Source organism: Aethalodelphis obliquidens, unplaced genomic scaffold, assembly GCF_003676395.1.
Source record: "Aethalodelphis obliquidens isolate GAN/ISIS:26980383/991018 unplaced genomic scaffold, ASM367639v1 scaffold6, whole genome shotgun sequence".
In the NCBI taxonomy this organism is placed as follows: domain Eukaryota; kingdom Metazoa; phylum Chordata; class Mammalia; order Artiodactyla; family Delphinidae; genus Aethalodelphis; species Aethalodelphis obliquidens.
In genome coordinates this window covers 53,610,826-53,632,061 of record NW_020837950.1, presented here as the reverse complement: position 1 = coordinate 53,632,061, position 21,236 = coordinate 53,610,826, and the positions used below count along the sequence as shown (strand labels likewise).

General features: G+C 36.3%; 1 protein-coding gene across 3 annotated transcripts in view; it reads left to right on the top strand.

Moving 5' to 3' along the window:
• The window catches only part of PRSS12 (serine protease 12), a 67,327-nt gene that overhangs the window by 21,393 nt on the left and 24,698 nt on the right, over positions 1-21,236 (top strand). For 2 of the 3 annotated variants that reach the window (XM_027103595.1, XM_027103597.1), the window contains exons 4-8: positions 286-436; positions 9,208-9,386; positions 11,126-11,267; positions 14,734-14,930; positions 19,085-19,226. In XM_027103595.1, coding sequence (XP_026959396.1) covers positions 286-436; positions 9,208-9,386; positions 11,126-11,267; positions 14,734-14,930; positions 19,085-19,226 — 811 coding nt within the window. The remainder of the gene's footprint in view (positions 1-285; positions 437-9,207; positions 9,387-11,125; positions 11,268-14,733; positions 14,931-19,084; positions 19,227-21,236) is intronic. The other variant, XM_027103596.1, reaches the window with a different exon arrangement.

Genomic DNA, 21,236 nt, shown 5'->3' with positions numbered 1-21,236 from the left:
AATAACTGCAGTTTTGAGTGTGTCTTTTCTGGTTTCTGAGGTCCTTGGGGGTAAGTGAATTTAGACTATTTCCTCTTGAGAGCTATTTGTATGAGCGTAATTCAAGTTGAGGTATTTTAATTGGTAGAGAGTACCATAAAATATATTAGACATGCGGGGGTATGTCCATATCACTTAATAAATATAACTTAATTATAGAGAATGGCAAAGAAATAAACTATACCTGATCTTCTCTCCCAGTGTGAATCCGTAGGTTTACTTTGTTGTTAATTTCACGTTGTGCAGGCCCTGCATTCCCCGTCCTACGCCTTGCTGGGGGCAGCAGTGCGCGTGAGGGCCGAGTGGAGCTCTACCATGCGGGTCAGTGGGGGACTGTCTGTGACGACCAGTGGGATGATGCAGATGCAGAAGTGGTCTGCAGGCAGCTGGGCCTGAGGTTGGTCTTTCTTGTTCTTGTTTTGTTTTGCTTGAATTTTTGAGTTTATTATTTCCATACCCAAAGGTAGGTGTGTTTATTTATTTATTTATTTTTTGCGGTACGCGGGCCTCTCACTGCTGTGGCCTCTCCCGTTGCGGAGCACAGGCTCCAGACGCGCAGGCTCAGCGGCCATGGCTCACGGGCCCAGCCGCTCCGCGGCATGTGGGATCTTCCCAGACCAGGGCACGAACCCGTGTCCCCTGCATCTGCAGGCGGACTCTCAACCACTGCGCCACCAGGGAAGCCCGGTAGGTGTGTTTATATTGCAGATTTCTTTGAACAAATGGAAAAAGCCACCTTTTGATCTTTGTATTAGGCTGTAGGCTCCCTGAAGAGAACGGTTATGTACTCTTAGGTCTAACCTATTTGTATCTGAATTCAGCTGACTTTATATCCCTAAGAATCTAAGCCTTTTACCACTTTTCATCACGAGCCTTTACATTACTCCCAGGTAATGACTAGCATTGTCAGCTGCAGCGACTTAACCAGAGTCATATGATGAAACTAGTTGTTAGGCTTTAACTGAAGTTCAATTCCTTTCCTCCAGATACTGTCTAAACTTTTGACCTTTGCCTCCTTATTTGTGAGGTATGTGCTTAGAACAAAGGATGTTTATTAATGTAGGAAGGAAATAATTCCTGTGCAGGATATGGCAATGAAGCATGTGCGATAAAAACAGCAATATGAAAACCAACATTAAATGTTGCTTTAGTTGTGATTATTTTGGAATACTATGTTATAATTTTGGATCCTCTAACCCCTGTCTTTAGTGATGTTGAACATTGATATAGCAAGCCTAAAAGTTTCTCTAAAATTATATTAGGGAATCTTTTGAAAGTTGATATTTTACTTTAAATTAGAAAAAAAAATTATTTAGCATGTCGTGGCAGGTAGGGGTGGGTGGATGTGGAGCCTCTAAATCTTCTCTATGTATCATTTTGTCCATTTAAGCATAATCTTTGACACTAGAGCATGAATTTTGTACCTTGAACCATCTACAGTAATTTTTTTGCAATTGTTTTTGCAGCTGACCCTCCTATTTTTCAAAACTGTATGTTAATATTGAAGTCTTTTAAAGCAAAATAAAGACGTTTCAACATTTTACCTCTAAATACTTCAGTATGCATCTCTTAAAAATAAGAACATTGTCCTACACAGCCAAATTATCATTATCACAACTAATGTAAATGGTAATCATTCTTAAATTGTCTAATACCCTGTCATACTCAAATTCCCATAGTTGTTCCCACCATGTCCTTGACGGACAGTTTGTCCGCAGCAGAATTTAGTCCAGGACCTTGCAGTGCATCTGGATGTTATGTCCCTGAAATCTCTTTTAATCTAGAACAGCCTCTTGTTTTTCATGACACTGTCTTGTTGAAGAGACCAAAAACCAAGCCAGTTGTTTTGGAGACTATCCCACCTTCTGGATTTGTCTCGTTTCTTCCTCCTGGTATCATTTAGCCTACTCCTCTGGTTCTTGTAACTCCTGAAATGGGAGGCTAGGTCCAACAGCTTGATTAGATCAAATCAATCAAGTATTTTGGCTAGAAACCATCACAGGTGATATGTTCTCATCTTGCACCTCATCAGGAGTCACAGAACAGCTCTGGTTTTCTCCACTGATAAGGATAAGGTTAAGCACTGAATTAAGGTGGCATCAGCCTAATCCTTCACTGTAGATTACATTTTCCCCCTGTAACTGATTCTGCAACCTAAATGCTCTTTCACAGTTTATGCATGGGAAAGGAATAAACATGCAAAGTCCTGTGTCCATAGGGCTTATAATTACTGGTGGTGTATGATCTGACTGGTATGATCATTTTCTTTGGATGGGTCAGGAATAGGGCCAACTAGCTCTTTTTGAGAAAAACTGTTATTAATCATTAAATTTTGAGACTAGATTTTCAAAACGTTCTGACTGGGTATCAATTTCAAGACCAATTTTTCTCAAAAATTTAGATGGTGTCAGAGTCAGCATAGCATAAGATTATGAGCATGTGCCCTGTACTCAGAATGACCTGAATTTGAGTTGTATTTCTGGAGATAAGAAAAATTGCAGGATATCTCTTAGCCGCAGTTTCCTCATCTATAACACATTTCCTGATGTAGAGTTTAGTGGTTTTAAAGCAGTTAGCACACATAGTAGGTATACAGTATACATTGAGTATAATTGGGGACTTATAGCTGAAAGATGTTATTAAACATTCAAAGAAAAATGTTATTAAACATTTCAAAGTAAGCTGGACATTTGGTAGGAGATCATCAAACACCATTCCTCTATCTAGAACTTCTATTTAGTTAGCTGTATCTATGCATTTCATATTTTTAAAAGACTCTAATGTGGATATATGTGTATTTACTGTGTTACCAATTATGGTATCAGTGGTATGCTAATTGATTTTCATGTTAGTTACTAAGAAATCAATGTCTTTGCCAAAAATACAAGAATTTTAAGGGTATAGTAATGTAATATTTAACATTACAAGTTGTAGTATAGATTACTCTAAATTTAAGGTATAAGGGATTTATTATTATTTATATATTTCTGTGGGAAAAGGCAAGCTTTTGTTGCTTAGAAAAATGTGTAGAAAATTTAAATGACACTAAATTTTAGTTACATTTATAGTTATTCTAAAAATTCATGTTTTAACATAGAGTTCTTTCTTGAGAGCCAAATTTTCTTTTTTCACTCATATAAACTGTTGTTTAAACAAAGACCATGTTGCAAACAGGAGTCTACTACATGGAAAGAATGTACAGATAGAATCACAAGGAAGACTATATTAATGTTGAACACATGCGTGGGTTGAGTAAAGTGTTTACATCTTTCTCAGGCATTGGCTCACTGCTATCTTTTGTATGAGAAGATTTGTGTTCAGAAAAATGATTAAAAGGAAAAATATCTTCAAATATTCAAGGCAGCAAAGATCCTCCACAAGCCTATGTAATCACCAACAATCCAGCTTGGTGGAGATTTGTTTTTATTATAAGTACTCCAGGTTCTGAGCTGACATTGTTCGTTTGCTTTTCTTTCCCTTGATTTTATACTTCTCTCATACGCTTGCAACAAAGCAATATTCTGCAACTGCTCTTCCCCTAGAATTTGTTTTGCTCACTTAAAGGCACAGTACTTTCAGATGAAGTAATTTTTAACGTTACAAGATTGATAGCAGACAGCATAATCATAGCTTATCTCCATTTATGATTTGTTCTTAAGCAAATTTCATCTCAGTCATACTTGCCTTGTCGAATTCCCAAAGGGAAACTACACCATGCCTCTCTGGAGTGCTAGTTACAATTTCTTTGTGAGATGCTGTCTTTGTTGACCCGCATCTTTTAATGGTGTCTGTAGATTTTGGTAGCTGGCAAGCTTCCTAAAACGCAAAAGGAATTACTGTACTTATGATACTGAAATTTGATTAGCCTAGAACTCAGAGAAAGATGAGCAGGAAAGGAGGCAGCCTGATGTTAGAAAATTGAACTTGAGAATGCATATGTACACAGCGAAGTTTCAGGTAGAGACATTTTAATTGGAGTTCCTTTTGTGCACTTAACATTGAAGCATTTCCTATGTCTTTTAGAACTCTTAAAAGCGTAGTGTAGAACTGTGACATCATATTTTATGTGTGGATACGCCATAATTTACATAAGAATTTAAAATTTTTGAACACTTTTTCTTCTTAGGTTTTTTTTTTTGCTATAAAATTATCATATAGAACCATACTACTGAGTGGTCAGAATAAAAATTCTTCTGGTACAATTAAAAATGTTTCCTTGGGGCTTCCCTGGTGGCTCAGTGGTTGAGAGTCCGCCTGCTGATGCAGGGGACACGGGTTCGTGCCCTGGTCCGGGAAGATCTCACATGCGCGGAGCGGCTGGGCCTGTGAACCATGGCCGCTGAGCCTGCATGTCCAGAGCCCGTGCTCCGCGACGGGAGAGGCCACAGCAGTGAGAGGCCCGCGTACCGCCAAAAGAAAAAAAAAAAAAGTTTCTTTCTTTCTTTGTTCTCTTATTTTACTGTTTATTAATTTCTAAAATACTTTATAAACATTACTGGTATGTGGAATTATTGAGCAGGAAAGAGGCCTTATATAACAAGATAAGAAAGTTAGGCCCTCTGAGATTACTCAAATCCCCTAAATCATACTGTGAGTGAGGGACAGAATCTTGAGATTTATGGCTTCCAGTGTAGGATTTCTTTTCTTTCATGTTATACTGTTTGCAAAATAGACAGGTGTTAATAAGAATACATATGAATATAGGGCTGAAAGAAATAGGTAAGTCAAGAGAGAAAAGTTAATTGTAGGAAGAAACAATGATGAACACATTGTAGACAGACTGTATTTGCGATGCCATAGCCGTCTCACTGAAAATGCCCCAGCAGACTGCAAGAAAGCCAAGTGTTTCAGGGTCTGCTCTGTAGCCAGACAAGCCTTACCATCTCATGGTGGTGTAATACTGGGCTAATTATTAACTTCTGGACCTCAGTTTCCTCATTTGTAAATTAGGGATAATAACATCATGGGGTTGTAGGGAGGATTCAAAGAGTTAATACATATAAAGCTGTTAGACCAGTGTCTGGCATGCTGTAATCATTCAGCGTACTTCAAATATCATAACTGGAGATGGAGGGGGTTGTTTTCCAGGGAGAAATATAGGCTCTTTGATCATTAAAAATGAGCTTTTTTTCATCCATATGTTACAAGTGCCACAAACTGATATTTGCAGTCAGAGGACCAATCTTTTATAACCTAACAAGTAATTATCTTGCACGATAGAATTGCCTGACTCTATTCTGTGTCTATTCAAAGTAGTGGCTAAGCCTGGGGATTGAGTTAGTCAGATGGTACTATTTATTTGCTGCTTTTTTTCTATGGAAAACAAACAAACTTTATATGAATACAGTCAGATTAGCTAAGTAGGTTTAGGAATGTTTTGGGTAATGATCAGACATAGAATCAATTCAGTGTTTATTGGGGATTGCTGCTATGTAGGTCAAACAGCTTTACAGAAAATAACCTAATAACTCCGTGTATTATATCAGAGAACCCCACAAATTTATTCTGCGGTCAGAGGGTAAGAGAGTAGGTAACACTGGGACTATTACTACAAATGAACTGCCGGGGCTGGTGTGGACATAATTTCCATAAAGGAAGGACAGAGAATACACAGCTTTATCGAATTCACATAACACTTATTTGCCTTTAACAACCCAGGAGTTTTTTTTGTTTTTTTTTTTAAATTTTATTTATTTATTTTTGGCTGTGTTGGGTCTTTGTTTCTGTGCGAGGGCTTTCTCTAGTTGCGGCAAGCGGGGGCCACTCTTCATCGCGGTGCGCGGGCCTCTCATTGTCGCGGCCTCTCTTGTTGTGGAGCACAGGCTCCAGATGCGCAGGCTCAGTAGTTGTGGCTCATGGGCCTAGTTGCCTCGCGGCATGTGGGATCTTCCCGGACCGGGGCACGAACCCGTGTCCCCTGCATTGGCAGGCAGGTTCTCAACCACTGCGCCACCAGGGAAGCCCCCAACCCATGAGTTTTATGTTGTTTCCCTAGTATTGCACGGTCTCTTGAAGGGCAGAGTCATCAATTTCTTTGGTATTCCCCTGAGAGCCAGCACAGTCCAGGGCACCAGGAAATACTAGTGCCTGGCTGAAGGAATGTGTGTATTTATAAATATTATAATCTTAATTTTAATAGACTCAAAAATTAGCTAGGAAACCTACTTTGTTTTACATCATAGTTTCCTAGTCAGTTTCTTTTTTGGTTCTTGAATTTATTATATTAGTTTTTCTGATTAGTTTATTTTAATTAAACATTTCTGTGATCATTAAAATAATGTTTGTAAATAATGGAAAATATGGAAATATATAAGGAAGAAAACAAAACACCCAAATGGTGTTTTAAGACTGCATTATAGGACTTCCCTGGTGGCACAGTGGTTAAGAATCCACCTGCCAATGCAGGGGACACGGGTTCGAGCCCTGGTCCGGGAAGAACCCACATGCTGCGGAGCAACTAAGCCCATGCACCACAACTACTGAGCCTGCGCTCTAGAGCCCGCAAGCCAGAACTACGGAGCCTGCGTGCCGCAACTACTGAAGCCTGCACGCCTAGAGCCCATGCTCCGCAACGAGAAGCCACCGCAGTGAGAAGCCCGCACACTGCAACGGAGTAGCCCCCTCTCACTGCAAGTAGAGAAAAGCCCACGTGCAGCAAGGAAGACCCAATGCAGCCAAATATTAAAAAAAAAAAAAGACTGCATTATAACATAGATGACTTTCCCCAGAGTCACTGTTTGGGGCTTCTGCTCTCCCATCCTGTGTCCTCCCTTAAGGAAGGGACACAGTTCAGAGGCAGTTAATCAGGCCTTTTGTTTTTTCCTAGGACCTCTATCACATAATCTTTAACACATTTGAAATACAATATATTTCAGTTACTCTGTCCAGCCCATCTCAAGTCACTTCCAACTAACAAATATTTTAGGCTTGGTTTGTTATTTTTTTCGTGAGAATAAAAAGGCTTTAGTTTGTAAACTTTTAGCCTAAATATTTAATGAAAATGATATTAAGGATATGTAAGAATGCATTCTTATTGTTTTAATTTGACCATTGTAAGGTTGAGCATCTTACCATATGGTCAGTGGCCATGGGTATTTCTTCTTCTGTAAATAGCCTGTCCCTCTCCTTTGCCCTGTTTTTTTATGTTGGCCATTTTGTCTTGCATTATGATAATAATAAGTTATTATTTATTTCTAGGAGTGTTTTTTTCTTTGATTGTGGTTACATTTTACAAATATATCCTCCAGCTTGTCTGCCTTTTGACTGATTATGGTGTATTTTGCTATACAGTAGTTCAAATTTATATGTGATTAAATTTAACTTTTTTAGTCTTTGTTTTCTGACTTCTGGGTTTTTTATTTTTTATCTTGCTCAGGAAATTCTCTTATTACCAAGGTTATAATAACTATGTTCTTCTTATTTCATTATATTACTTTTTAGCCATCTTCCTTCCTTCCTCCTTCCCTCCCTTCCCCTTTCTTTCCCTCCCCTTCCCTCCCTTCCCCTTTCCTTCCCTCCCCTTCCCTTCCCTTCCCTTCCCTTTAGGTCTTTAAACCATCTGGAGTTTATTTTTTGTTTCTGTTATGAGTTTGGGATCAAATTTTATATTCTTTCATATTGGTCCCTGGTTTTCTTATAGCACCTAATCTTGGCTCAGTGAATTATACCCATTGAAATTTTCTTTAACAGATCTTTTTCTTTCCTAGCATTTATCCCAGGGCAAAGATCCAAGGAGGTTGTTAATCTGCCTTTCTCCAAAGCTTTCCTATCTGGCTTCCCCATGACCTGCATTATGCATTAGTCATCCTGTCTCCTCCTCCTCTGTTCTCCAACTTTCAGTGTTCTCTAAATCAGTTTCCATATTTGCTTTCATTAATCTCTTTCCTCTAGAGCAAGGGTCAACAAACTTTTTCTGTAAAGGGCCAGATATTGAGTATTTTAGACTTTCCAACTACTCAACTGAGCTTTTGTGTAGTGCAAAAGCAGCCACAGACAGTAAGTTGGGAATCAGTGTGCCTTTGTTCCGATAAAACCTTATTTCTGGACAGTAAAATTTGAATTACATATATAAAAATTATATTCTTGTTTTGGTTGTAAATTCTTAAGATAGTTATAATGTTATAAGAAAAGGGCAACTTAAATAATGGGGAATAGATGCAGAATCATTGAAAAACAAACTGCAAGTATAAATGCTCTAGTCTAAAAATTAAAAGGCTAAAAGCGGCTGAAGATGCAATTTCTGAAGTCATTAACCATTTTGACAGGCAATCGTGATCTTCATTTAAATCTGGGGTTCTAGAAGATGGTGTCACGTTGAATTGTGGGAGAAGTAAATTTAGTCAAATAAATTTGAGTGAAGAGATATTTGGCCATGAGTAACAGAGAACTGAAGATAACAGTGGCTTAAACAAGACAAGAGTTTACTTCTCTCTCAAGAGACCAGAGATCGCTCAAGGCTGGTATGGTGGTTCCACAGTCATCACGGCCCCAGTCTCTTTCTTGCTTGCAGTTCTTTCATTCTCAGTGTGGCACCTTATGGACCAAGATAGCTTCTCAAGCTCTAGCCATCACCTCTAACAGTCAGCAGGAAGGAGGAAGTGGGACAAGGATACTTCCTGGAAGTGATACATGACACTTTTACCTAAATGTTATTGGTCAAAACATAGTCATATAAAATGAGTACAGAGCTTCAATTTGGGATGATTAAAAAGTTCTGGAGATGGATGCTAGTGATAGTTGCACAACAAGGTGAAGGTACTTAGTGCCACTGAACTGTACACTTAAAAATGGTTAAAATGGTAAATTTTACGTTATGCATATTTTAAAACAAACAAACAAACAAACAAACTTCACTGTAAGGAAGGTGGGAAATGTGGTCTTTATTCTGGATAGCCATTATCCTCCTCAAACTCTGAGGTTCCATTACTAATGAAGAAAAGGGGAGTAAATATTGGAGAATAACTAGCAGTCTTGGAAAGATTTGTGATAGCTGAAAATATAAAGATCAACAAACAAGCAAACAAAAAAGAAATAGAGCACGTCACGTGTGACCTATGGAGTGAATTGATAAGGGAAATTATGAATTAATCATAATTTTACCTTTGCCAGGGGCAAAAGAAAAAAGTCAGACCAACCTTTGGTCTGACTTATGTTCTTATGTTTGTTCAGCGGCATTGCCAAAGCATGGAATCAGGCATATTTTGGGGAAGGATCTGGCCCAGTAATGTTGGATGAAGTACGCTGCACTGGGAACGAGCTTTCTATTGAGCAGTGTCCAAAGAGTTCCTGGGGAGAGCATAATTGTGGCCATAAAGAAGATGCTGGAGTGTCCTGTACCCCTCTAACAGGTAAGAGCTTCACCCCATTAATCTTAACCAACTCTTGCCCCCAGCACCATTTGGGCTTACCTTCCCTTCTCCTCAATTTAGCTGATATTACTAAATGAGCTTACAAATAAAGCCCCCAAATAAAACTTTAAAAAAAGGTAATACAAATGATACATAGATATTTCTGAATTTTTCAGTTGCAAGTTATACAGTCCTATAAAGCTAGGTGGGAAAATATGATCTTGTTGCAATATATAGTACCCAGTAGTCAAAATCAGTGTGCATTGATAAATTTCATGTGTTAGGTATTATAATTCTATATTTAGTCCATTCATACATTAACCTATCTGGATTCTAGGAATATGTTTGTAGCTGGTAAAACCATATTGATGGGATTGTTGATTAAAGCACACTATTAAAGAAGCAAGTTACCTTTGCTGTGCTCAATATTCAGACTATTCCAAATCACAGCATGCTTGTCAAGATATGTCTTGTGTTGCAAGAAGGACATTTCTAAGTGCAAATGAGTGTATGTGTATGCACTTATATGTTTGGGGGGAAGAAGAGGGAAATGGAGAGGCAAGAGAAGTTGGGTCATCACAAATCTGTTGTTTCTATAGTAAAAAGAGCTTGAAGAAAAAAATTGGGGGCTTTAATCTTTCTTTAAAAAAATCAAATGAAACACTTCTTAGGGACTGTGAAATGCTGAAGTTCTACTTTTTTATTTACATAGTTCTATACACACTGTTGTTTTTAATTAGAATAACACATTTATACACAATAGAAATAGAAAATTTACACCAGATTGTAAGCCAGAGCACTTCATTCTCTTGACCCTCCATTTTTTCCTCTTTCAAATGAGGATAGTCTTGTAATGTTTCTGAGATGGTCAGATGAGATAATAGGTGTAACAGTGCCTTGCAGACAGTGAAGTTTTACATTTGTAAGTGATTCTGTTGCTAGGAGACCTTCATTTACTTTAAAAGATCCCAGAAAGTCATGAGAAGTATGACTTTTACCCAAGATTATTTATGTTTCATTTGGTGGGGGTGGTGTTTGGATTATTTTGGATGGAAATAGCTTTTTAATATACTTTTTTGGGAATAAGTGTATTGTATTGTGTATCTGCTTAGAAGCTTTTTATGGAATTCTCTGGGAGTTAATTATTCATTGAATTCACAAGGTTCAAATTCAGATTTGTATTATTGATAAAAGAACAAAGGGAAAACATGAACCCCAGTTTTGTAACTTACGAATGCCTAAGGAATAATAAATGCCTTGATATGATAGATCACTCTTTAACCAGAATAGCTTTTTCTGTCTCCATATTACAATATTTTTTCATTCACAGTTAAATTTTTGAACTATTTCCAAGTTACTATTTTTTTTAACTTTTAAATTTAAATGACTAATACTGCTCATACTTAAGGAGATTGAAGCCATAGGAAATTTCCCAAATATGATTTAATCTGGAAAAATCTAAATAACTACTTTGGAGTTATATCAGAATACGTTTTTCTACTTAGAAATAGGAGTACAAATAAAAAGGAAAGACTATTTTGTTAGGACAGATATGTGTTATGGCTTTTACTCCAGAAACAATCCAGTGACCTCAGGTCATTGAGCACAGTTCTAATGGAAGTTTAACGAAAGGCCTAGAGAGAGATCTGAGTAGGGTGATATTTCTCGTGCAATTAAAATGTTGTTCTACCTTTTTTGATAATTATTTGATTAGTCTCTATGTCTCCTTCTTGTCACAGATGGGGTCATCAGACTTGCAGGTGGTAAAGGCAACCATGAGGGTCGCCTGGAGGTGTATTACAGGGGACAGTGGGGCACTGTCTGTGATGACGGCTGGACTGAGCTGAATACATATGTGGTTTGCCGACAGCTGGGATTTAAGTAAGATCCATTGACAGGAGGCAGCTAAATGCCAAGTTATATCTTTAAGAGTCTCATTTTGTAATCCTTACTTGTAATTTCTATAATACTAAAAATATGTGTTCACAATCATTATCTACCTATCTATTCTACCTACCTTCCTACCTACCTTATCTACCTTCTCTATATGGAAATTCAACAACAAAAAAACCAATAACATTTTCTTTGATGATGAATAACCATATCTTGCTGTTTATCTCATTTGCCTTTCCTGCCACCACCCCTCTTCTTTTTGTTATAAATTTATTTATTTATTTGGCTGCATTGGGTCTTCCTTGCTGCACGTGGGCTTTTCTCTAGTTGCAGCGAACAGGGGCTACTCTTTGTTGCGGGGCGTGGGCTTCTCACTGCTGTGGCTTCTCTTGTTGCAGAGCACAGGCTCTAGGCACACGGGCTTCAGTAGTTGTGGCACGCAGGCTTAGTTGCTCCACGGCATGTGGGATCTTCCCGGACCAGGACTCAAACCCGTGTCCCCTGTACTGGCAGGTGGATTCTTAACCACTGCGCCACCAGGGAAGTTCCACCCCTCTTCTTGAATAATGGAGCCATGGATGACTTTTAGGTCTCATTGTGTCTTTTCAAGTAAGACTGTATGCTTTGAATGCTCAGTTTTATTCTGATGCTTCACTACTATTGGATGTTGTTAGTACTGACATCACTGTATATAAAATTGCAGAGAAGTCCAGTGTCAAATGCTTTGGTATTACATTATTTCCTTTCTCAGAATGTGATGATAATTATCACTTTTATTTGAGAAAAACAGCTTTCTTGTCATGAGATGACCTTTAGAACTCACCCTTGACCTCACTCTCTTAAAAACTGAGTATCACACTTTGGGCGATACATTTCATGTCACACACATAATGCATTCCAGAGTAAAGACTTAAGTTGGTTGAAGTAACTGCAAATGATGCCTTTGAGCGAATATCTGAATGAAACCCATGAATGCCCATTCTTTCTTGTTTTCCATATTTCTGTGTCATGCTTGAAGTAATTGTCTCATGCTTGAAAAAATGAGCAAAATTATTTCATTTCAGCTTGAGATAGACCTCATTGAAAATATTTATTAAACCTTAAAAATATGTTTTCATTCAAGCTAGGTATGACCATGTTTAAACGTATATTTTTAAGTTTGTAAAAGTAATATAAAATTTTAGAGAAAGTTTGGAAAATAAAGAAAATAAAAATCTACCCCTTAAAAAAAAAATACCCCTCATTTTTCCATTCTTACACCATCATTATTATAACTTGTGTATATAACTTTATAACAGCTCTAGTAGTAGATATGTAATTTTTCTATTCATGTTTTTTACTTTTATATTATTACATAGTCATAATTTTTAATAACATACTAACTATTGAATGTTCATACTGTCATTTACTTAATATTTAGATTAGTTTAATTTTTCCTGTTATAAATAATGACATCTTGAAGATATAGATGCATGTTATTGACTAACATTTTGAATTTTCATGGGCAGTGCAGTTATTATTATATAATTGTCAGGTCAAGGGGTATGACATGCCAGCCAAATAAATATTGTTGTTTAATTAATAAGAATTACTCAAAAATATCATTTCATCTGAGCAAACCTCTGTTAGTCTGAGAACTGTATCCTGTTGTCACAAACTTAGATTCAAAAATACTATTATTTACTATTTTCATATTTTTCCTTATTAATTAAAACAATTGAGTGACTGATTTTTTTTCCATATTTTATTTATTTTGTTTCACAAATACATTCAGTTTTTCTTGCATACACAGAGTATCAGAACTTAATGGTTTTAAAAATGTTCTCAATATTTGTTAAAAGTTCTAAATGTGTTAGAAGGTAGAATAAGCATGTGCTACATTTACATTTTAGTTTATGGAGGAGTTTCTGAAAGAAAATACTCTTGGAATGAGAAAGGGTGAACTCTGGGTTTCTTCATACAAATGAAATCCTAAAGTAAAGCGACCTCCTGCTGTCTGTTATATAGTTGATATGGACAGATGGTAATCACACTGATGCATTTTGTGGAAACATGGTATAAGTTGAAAGTGATAGCAATATGGGATTAGGGATAATTACTTTTCTATCTAAGACTTGATTAGTCAGCACAATAGAAGTCTTAGAATGACTCATTCAAAGTCGCATTGTTTTAATTTATTGAAATGTTTATCTTGTTAAATAAATTTAATAAATAAGTGCATGGTAAAACAATTAGGAAAATTCATGGGGAAACAATTAGGAAAATTCATCTTTCAAACATAAAGATCTCTTCATATTCTTAGTACAGAAATAATAAAAACATTCAGTGGTGGAAGTGACTGACATAAAATTTATGAGTAAAAGTTTAATTATATAGACCGAGAACTGAAAGACACTTCAAATATCTTTTAGCCCAGGAATTTCTGGAGATTTGTTTGTATTCTACAGAACAAAAGAAAACAAAATTGAGGGGAGGATGAATGAAGGTAGAGACTGACTTAGTTACCAATTTTTAATTTTGCAGATCTTTCCTATTTCTATTAATACATTTAGGGTTTTTTGTAGTGCAGTGTTACAAATAAAGTCAATTGAAACACAAATATATTTATAAAAATCTTAAAAATCAGATTTATGTAACCTTATGAAAAGCTAAGAACATTGTCATTAATCTGATTTTGATGGGCTGAAATCCAAGTTTCATCATGGTTTGGAAATGGTGCTTGAGAAATCACTGAACTAATACACACTTTTTATTTTGGAAGAGAGGATACCAAAGAGGCCTGGAGAAGCTAATGAAATCAAATGAGCTTTGATGGCTCTTCAGAGGCTGATATAAGACACACATTCTTACTTTCTGGTCCACTGTGTTATTTCCATGGTCAGGAATTTGAGGTTTATCTCTGTCTGCATTCTCTGTGGTTGGTGGGTTAAATTGTAGACAAAACACAAGAATGGTTGGGAAAAAAGGTTTAATTATCCACTAGTTAAGCAAACATTGTTGGTTAACTAGTGGATTAGTTAACCAACATTGTTAAGATGATCAAAATTTGTGGGCTTCCCTGGTGGCACAGTGGTTGGGAGTCCGCCTGCTGATGCAGGGGACGCGGGTTCGTGCCCCGGTCCGGGAAGATCCCACATGCCGCGGAGCGGCTGGGCCCGTGAGCCATGGCCGCTGAGCCTGCGCGTCCGGAGCCTGTGCTCCGCAACGGGGGAGGCCACAGCAGTGAGAGGCCCGCGTACCACACACACACAAAAAAAAAAAAAAAAACAAAATTTGTGATGGAGATTTAGCAGATTTTTTACTGCTCTGAGAACTGAGTTCTCAAGATAGGAGAAAGAACAAATACTTACCCTCTGAAGTCATGCCACTTAATTAGGTTGTTTGTTTTATGTTTTATGGTTCCTTGAAACAAGAGACAAAAGTTCTATGCACAGTGTTTATTTTATTGCCACAGATATGGCAAACAAGCCTCTGCAAACCACTTTGAAGAAAGCATAGGGCCCATATGGTTGGATGATGTCACCTGCTCAGGAAAGGAAACCAGTTTCCTTCAGTGTTCTCGGAGACCCTGGGAAAGGCATGACTGCAGCCATCGGGAAGATGTTGCTGTCTCCTGCTACCCTGGCAGGGATGGACACAGACTGTCTCTGGGTGAGGTCCTGCCACAGCTCTTGAGTATCCGTATTTCAGTAGCCACTACACCTCTATCCACTGGTCTGGAATGTGAAGCATTTCTCATCTTTGTCTATTTTTCTTTTTTTTGTCTGTTTCCCCAAATGCTCTAATTTTTAGTAATTTGCATTCAGAGAAAAATAGTCTTTTGAGTCTTTCCACCAATGTTATAAATTTCTGCTCCTAATTTTTCTTTACCTGTAAGCCTAAATTTCTCATGTATCTGAAAGATGGATTAAAGAAGTCACGATGTCCATTCCACAACTGATTAGTCACCTATTCTGCTTCTCATTTACCTTGAATTCTAATGAACTATTTGAAAAAGTATTAAAAATAAATCAGAACAAAATAATAGGTCTCTTTCCCACCCTCCATGATTCATTTCTTCTTTAGTCCTGAGGCCTTATCAATCATTGGTTACCAACAAGCCTTTGCTCTGTCCTAACCTAGATCTTTCAAGTTTCTCACTGGGCTCTTAGGTGGATTCATTGGAGTAAATAGCCCACCTATCTTTTTAAGATACCCTGTTACTAAAAATCCATTAGTGTCCTTTATTGCTCCCTATTTCCAAATTTCTTCAGACTTACTGTCAGATAAAAGGTACCTAGCTCATCTAACAGTCTTAAATATTTGTAGATGAAGGTCCTTTTGTGAGCAGAGAGCAAATAACTATATATCCTTGACAGACTTAACATCCAACAAGGAGAGCAGAATAAATATGAATGAAAAATATAGAGGGACATATTTAAAAGACATGCCAGGACTCTACCATAGCTCTATTTGTATCTATACGTGTATTTTTTGGTGCATAGATGTTAAAATAACCACAGGTGGTTCTTAAGTTTCACCTCAGGCTTGAATCAGCCCTTTTTGTATCCTCCTGTTTTGAGACTGTGAAGCTGGAATCTTCACATTATAAAATAATGGAACGTGTTGAATCCCACAGTATTAACTGTTTTGTGTACTTAAGTTTGCCAAGGTACGTGGTTGATTCCTCATTGTACTCTATCCTGTGAGATCATAGTGACTCACTGCACTAATCTAGCATTACACCAGGTAGAAATACAGCCTTTTACCCCATCCCTTATGGGTCCTATTTTCAATTTTGTTTCTTTTTGTTTGTTCTCTTCCCTTGCACCTTTCTTCTTATAAAGGATTTATGATCCTCCCAGGATTATGTGATGAATCATTGCATGTGGTTGGGGGAGATAGAGCCTATTTGCTAGAACTGGATCCTCTTAGCCCCAGAGAGCGGGTATTTGGATCATGGAGTGATATGTTCAGGCACATTCCATCAGTGTTCCAGGTGATGAAACACATACAGTTAGGACATCTAATCCTAAAAATTCCCCTAAAAATCTTTAATTTTCCGAGGGTGATAATTATTAATAAAATATGGGATCATTATTATGAATTCTTTGGTCCTAATTTTGGTAATATATCTATTAACCATTCATTTGTTCAAAGGATATTATATCTGAGCCAAATTATCCTTTTGGAATAGAATCAGATTACCATTTATTCATCCAAAGAGATCATTACTTTCCCACTTATCAAAAAGGACTGCATGACAAAAAGAGGAGATCATGGAATAGTGGTATAAACAACAGCATTTTAAAAACAATTGAGATTTTTTTACTTCCTTGGCACTGTGATAAGAGCTGTTAGACTATTACAGTTTTCAACTATTTGAAGGGTAACTTGTGGACCTTAACTTTAAATGTGAATGAAACTTTTCTCAAAATTAGTAGTAGTTCAATAGACACTTTCTAATTTTGGGTGTGTGGTAGATGGAATGCTCAAAAGCAATATTCTAGGTCAATAAAAGTAATTTTAGTAAGAATGCAGTTAATGCCTATGTGAATTGGGGGAAATTTGTGGGATGGTCAATATGTAGATTTCTCATTTTAATACTGCTTTAATTCTAAAGTTTAGAGTATTAAATCTTAGCAGAGATTTCTTTCACAGTGAGAGTGTCTCTTACTCAAATAAAGTTTGACTTTTAATTTAATTTATGCTAGATTTTATCTTTTTTCTAGGAAAAATATTACTTTCTTAAGATAATGTATTAAATCAGTGTTACAGGAAAATTGAAATAAAGAAAATTCTACTGTGATCAGAGTTTGAGGTATATAATTAAAGATGCTGTATATCCACAGGACTGTTTAGTTTTCCCAAGCATTTTATATTTATTTAAGATTTTAGAAATAAAACATGTATATTATTATTGCCATAACAGATAGAACTTAAGCGGTAGGGTGGTATTGATAGAATGGCTTCTGTCATTCAGTTTCCCTTCAGGCATTGAAAATCCAATGATTTTATAAAATGGATGGCTAAAATTAGGTTAAGAATACTGTATTATTATTTTTACAAAGTATGCAACTTAGGCTTTAAAAACACTTTATCATTTTTATTTTTATGGTATGTGAAAAGCTGCCCATAAAACAACTAGGGTGGAATGTGGAGGTCTAATTCCATGTACATATGATTTCTTAATTTTGTACCAAAGATCTAAAAAGTGTAAAAATTGAAAAATTTAAGAATTTCATCTGTTTAAATTTTTTCATTGAGAATCACTTTTTGGCCCTGCTCCTCTTGCAGAGAATCCCCACATTTCAGATACAATAATAAGAAATGTTAAGTTTCAAATACACTGTGTTTTGTGACACACCTAAAACACCAAGATTTTCAGCTAATGTAAGCAGTGCATAGAGTAGGCACTTCACAAACATTTGTTGATTTTGACTTTGCTATGTTGATTCTACTGTGATGCCTGTTCCACGAAGTATGATCAGGGACAGAAATTAGAGAGCCAGCAACTCTGGGGGCAACAAAGAAGAATCAGACGAATCAAAGTAGGATGTGTCCATCTTGCCAACAGTATTTTTCTTCAGTTAACAAATGTTGTCTAGTGATTACATATGTTGGTTTAAACACATATAGAATGATACTCTGTTCATTAGCTGCTTACTTCACCTCCTTGGTTCTGCTAATTTCACTGTGTTTGATGGTATTCCCTAAATCCTTATCAGTCAATCTTAAGGGCTCCTTCTAGTAACTAGGTAATCTAAAGTATGTATATTACTGTAATCAAGTATCACATACTGGTGGCTTAAACAACAGATATTTATTGTCTCACACTTCTGGAATCTAGAAGTCCAAAACTGAGGTTGTCCACAGAGGTTGGTTCCTTCTGAGGGCAGGGAGGGAAAGATCTGTTCAAGACCTCTCTCCTTGGCTTACAGGTGGCCATTTTATCCTATGTCTCTTCACTCTGTCTTCCTTCTGTATATTTCTGTGCACAAATTGGATTAGAGCCGCCTCTAATGACTTCACAATTCAACCCCTGGCAGTATGCAAGCCATAGTGAGGGCTTTTGATTAAACAAGACCATATTTATTGGTGGTGATAGAGATGTGTGAAAGACTCTATAAACCACTTTATTTGCATAATTTAGATAAATCCCAATTTGCTAGAGGTCAGTTTCTCAACTTTTACATCTTAATAATTTTTATGATTTAAGCCCTTCCTTTGGAATCCATAGTAAATAGGAGGGCTGAGATAGAAATTGTCCTTGTGCTTGCCTTTTTTTTTTCTCTTCCATCATTCAAGTTACTCATGCATGCAAAGGTATATCTGAAAATCCTTCCTAAAAATCCTAGCTTTGGAGTATAAATTTCTAGGTGTGTTCATGGATAAGTGAGTAGGTGTAGAACAAAAACAACTCCAAGTTAATGTCTTTTACTAACTAGAAGTTAGTGGTAATAAAATAATCCACGATTTTACAGTGATATATATTCATTTATTCAAGAAACAGCTATTACATGTACTCTCTACACTGTAATGCCAAGCACCGCTTCAAGTGTTGGGAATACAAAGTTAGACAGGATCAGCGCTCTGACTTCAAGGCTACAGAAGATATTGCAAAAGTAGATACAGTTTTTTTAAAAAATTGGTATCTCTCCTCTCTCTCTCTCTCTCTCTCTCTCTCTCTCTCGCTCTCTCTCTCTCTCATTGCCCAGCTGATTTTTAGCTCCTTTTACAAACAAATAGTACTTTATAAAGTCTCTCATGCTTTAGTATCAGTTTGCTTGTTTTGGCTTTTCTAATACTTTTGAATCATGACTTAGGTTTTCCAGTCAGACTGATGGATGGAGAAAATAAGAAAGAAGGACGAGTGGAGGTTTTTATAAATGGCCAGTGGGGAACAATTTGTGATGATGGGTGGACTGATAAGGATGCAACTGTGATCTGTCGACAGCTTGGCTACAAGTAAGGAAAACCTAACTCTATTTGGGATGTTCATCTGATGAAAATTTCTGATTTTTTATCCTTGTTTTTGCCTAAAATTAACTTCTGTGATTCAATTGAAAATACTGGCAGCATGCTTATTTGATTCAGAATTATAAAGAAATACGAAGTAGAGTCTCTAAATTTTTCTATTTTCTCACAAGAAATATACATTATGTTACTTAAGAAACGTAGCTTTTATCTAGTAACAAACAGTCTAATAACTCTTGACTATTCATTCTACTGCTTCTGTCAGCCAAAGGTGTTAACCTTTTCTCTGTGATTTATGTCGTAACACAGTAGCCTTATAAGGGATTCTGCTGTTACTGAAATTACAGTTGGTTCTTGTTATTTGCAGTAGTTACATTCTTTAAAGTCACTGTGAACATCAAGTTAGAAAATACCAAGCCATTGCTTCTAGAGCTGAGGTTGAACCAAGCCATGTTCTGCCTTCTTGTTTTAGCTCTCGTGCTTGCAAACAATTGCCCTTTTTGCAGTCTCCTAGTGCTTTTTTTTTTTTTCCATTTCTGTACCTTTTTGTTGATGATTTCCCTGTTTAAAATGGTCCCCAAGAATTTTGCTGAAGTGCTGTCTAACATTCTTGAATGAAGGAATGCTGTGATATGCCTTACAGAGAATATAAGTGTGTTAAATGGGCTTCATTCAGGCATGAGTTATAGCACGAAAAATATGGCACTAAATGAGGTGAGAAAGGACACTTATTTCCAGTTTGAGAGCTGAACTAGAAAGGCAGTTTATCTCCTTGTGAGACCTCAGCTGGGCAACTCAAATTTTTTGAGATTTTACGCATGTCTGCAAATGACTGTGAAAGGGCTGATTGATTTTGGAGTTGCAAATATATGGAACATGTTACAGTTTAGAGGGTCATGAAATTTAAGCTAATATACATAATTTGCCTCGCTTATATTGGATTACTAATAGTGGTTTGGATTTTAAAATATATCCTTAATTACACATCTATGTGTATCCTAAATATTGATAAATTTAACTGGTTATTCCTATGCAGAATACATTTTTATTTTTAAAATTATTTCTATTTTGATAAAAGTTCAAGTGTTTTTTTTTTTTTTTCCCTGAAGTTTTAAGTCAGAGTTTGTTTTTGGTTACTCAGATACTACTTCAATTTACGGTTCAGTTTTGGACCTAGTTGCAATTCCAGTTGTCCTATGGTTAGTGGGTCCATTATTTGTAATATAGATTTTCAGTATTCAAAATTGGTGGTATGTGACATATTTTCAGCTTTCAAAATATGGGGTAATAGAGGAAGGGAGGAAGCATCTACATTAGATGCCTAGATGAATTCAGTCAACAATTTAAGTTTCCTTTGCTCACTACATTTCTAACATTTCGTTCTCCATTTGAAAAAAAAATGTGTATATATATATATACACACATATATACATTATTGTTCTTATATTACATGCCCAGTGAATTTCCTTACCTAAAATCAGCCATTAAAGTATATACTGCTTGAGACTGGTTTTTTGGCTTACTTTTATTTTTTTGGTAGAGGTGATCCAAGAAACCTAGTGTTACCTTTGGAAATATGAAGGAAAATATGAAAGAAAAGGTCAAATTTGATCCTTGAATTGTGTGTCTAAGTCATATTTAAGGAGAAAAAATTTGTAAGAATATTCATCAATGCATTTTCACTTTGATTTCTTTCTAAATTTTTCATTGCTTTTTACTTATCATTTAGTCCATTTTACATTCAACTCAAATGGTGAATTTAGGTAAGAACAATCTAGATTAAGTGAACAAAGTTTGTAGCAATTTTCAATACTATTTCTGTAACAATTATCAAGAAAAGCATTAAAGGAAGATCATACTTCATAATTGTTTTTAAAATAAAGCCTCTTAACACATAATTCAGTAATTTAATATAACTGTGACAAATTGGATAGACATCTAGTGCACAAGCTACAATTTGCCATCAAATAGTATTTAAAAGAAAATCATTTCGATATTTGA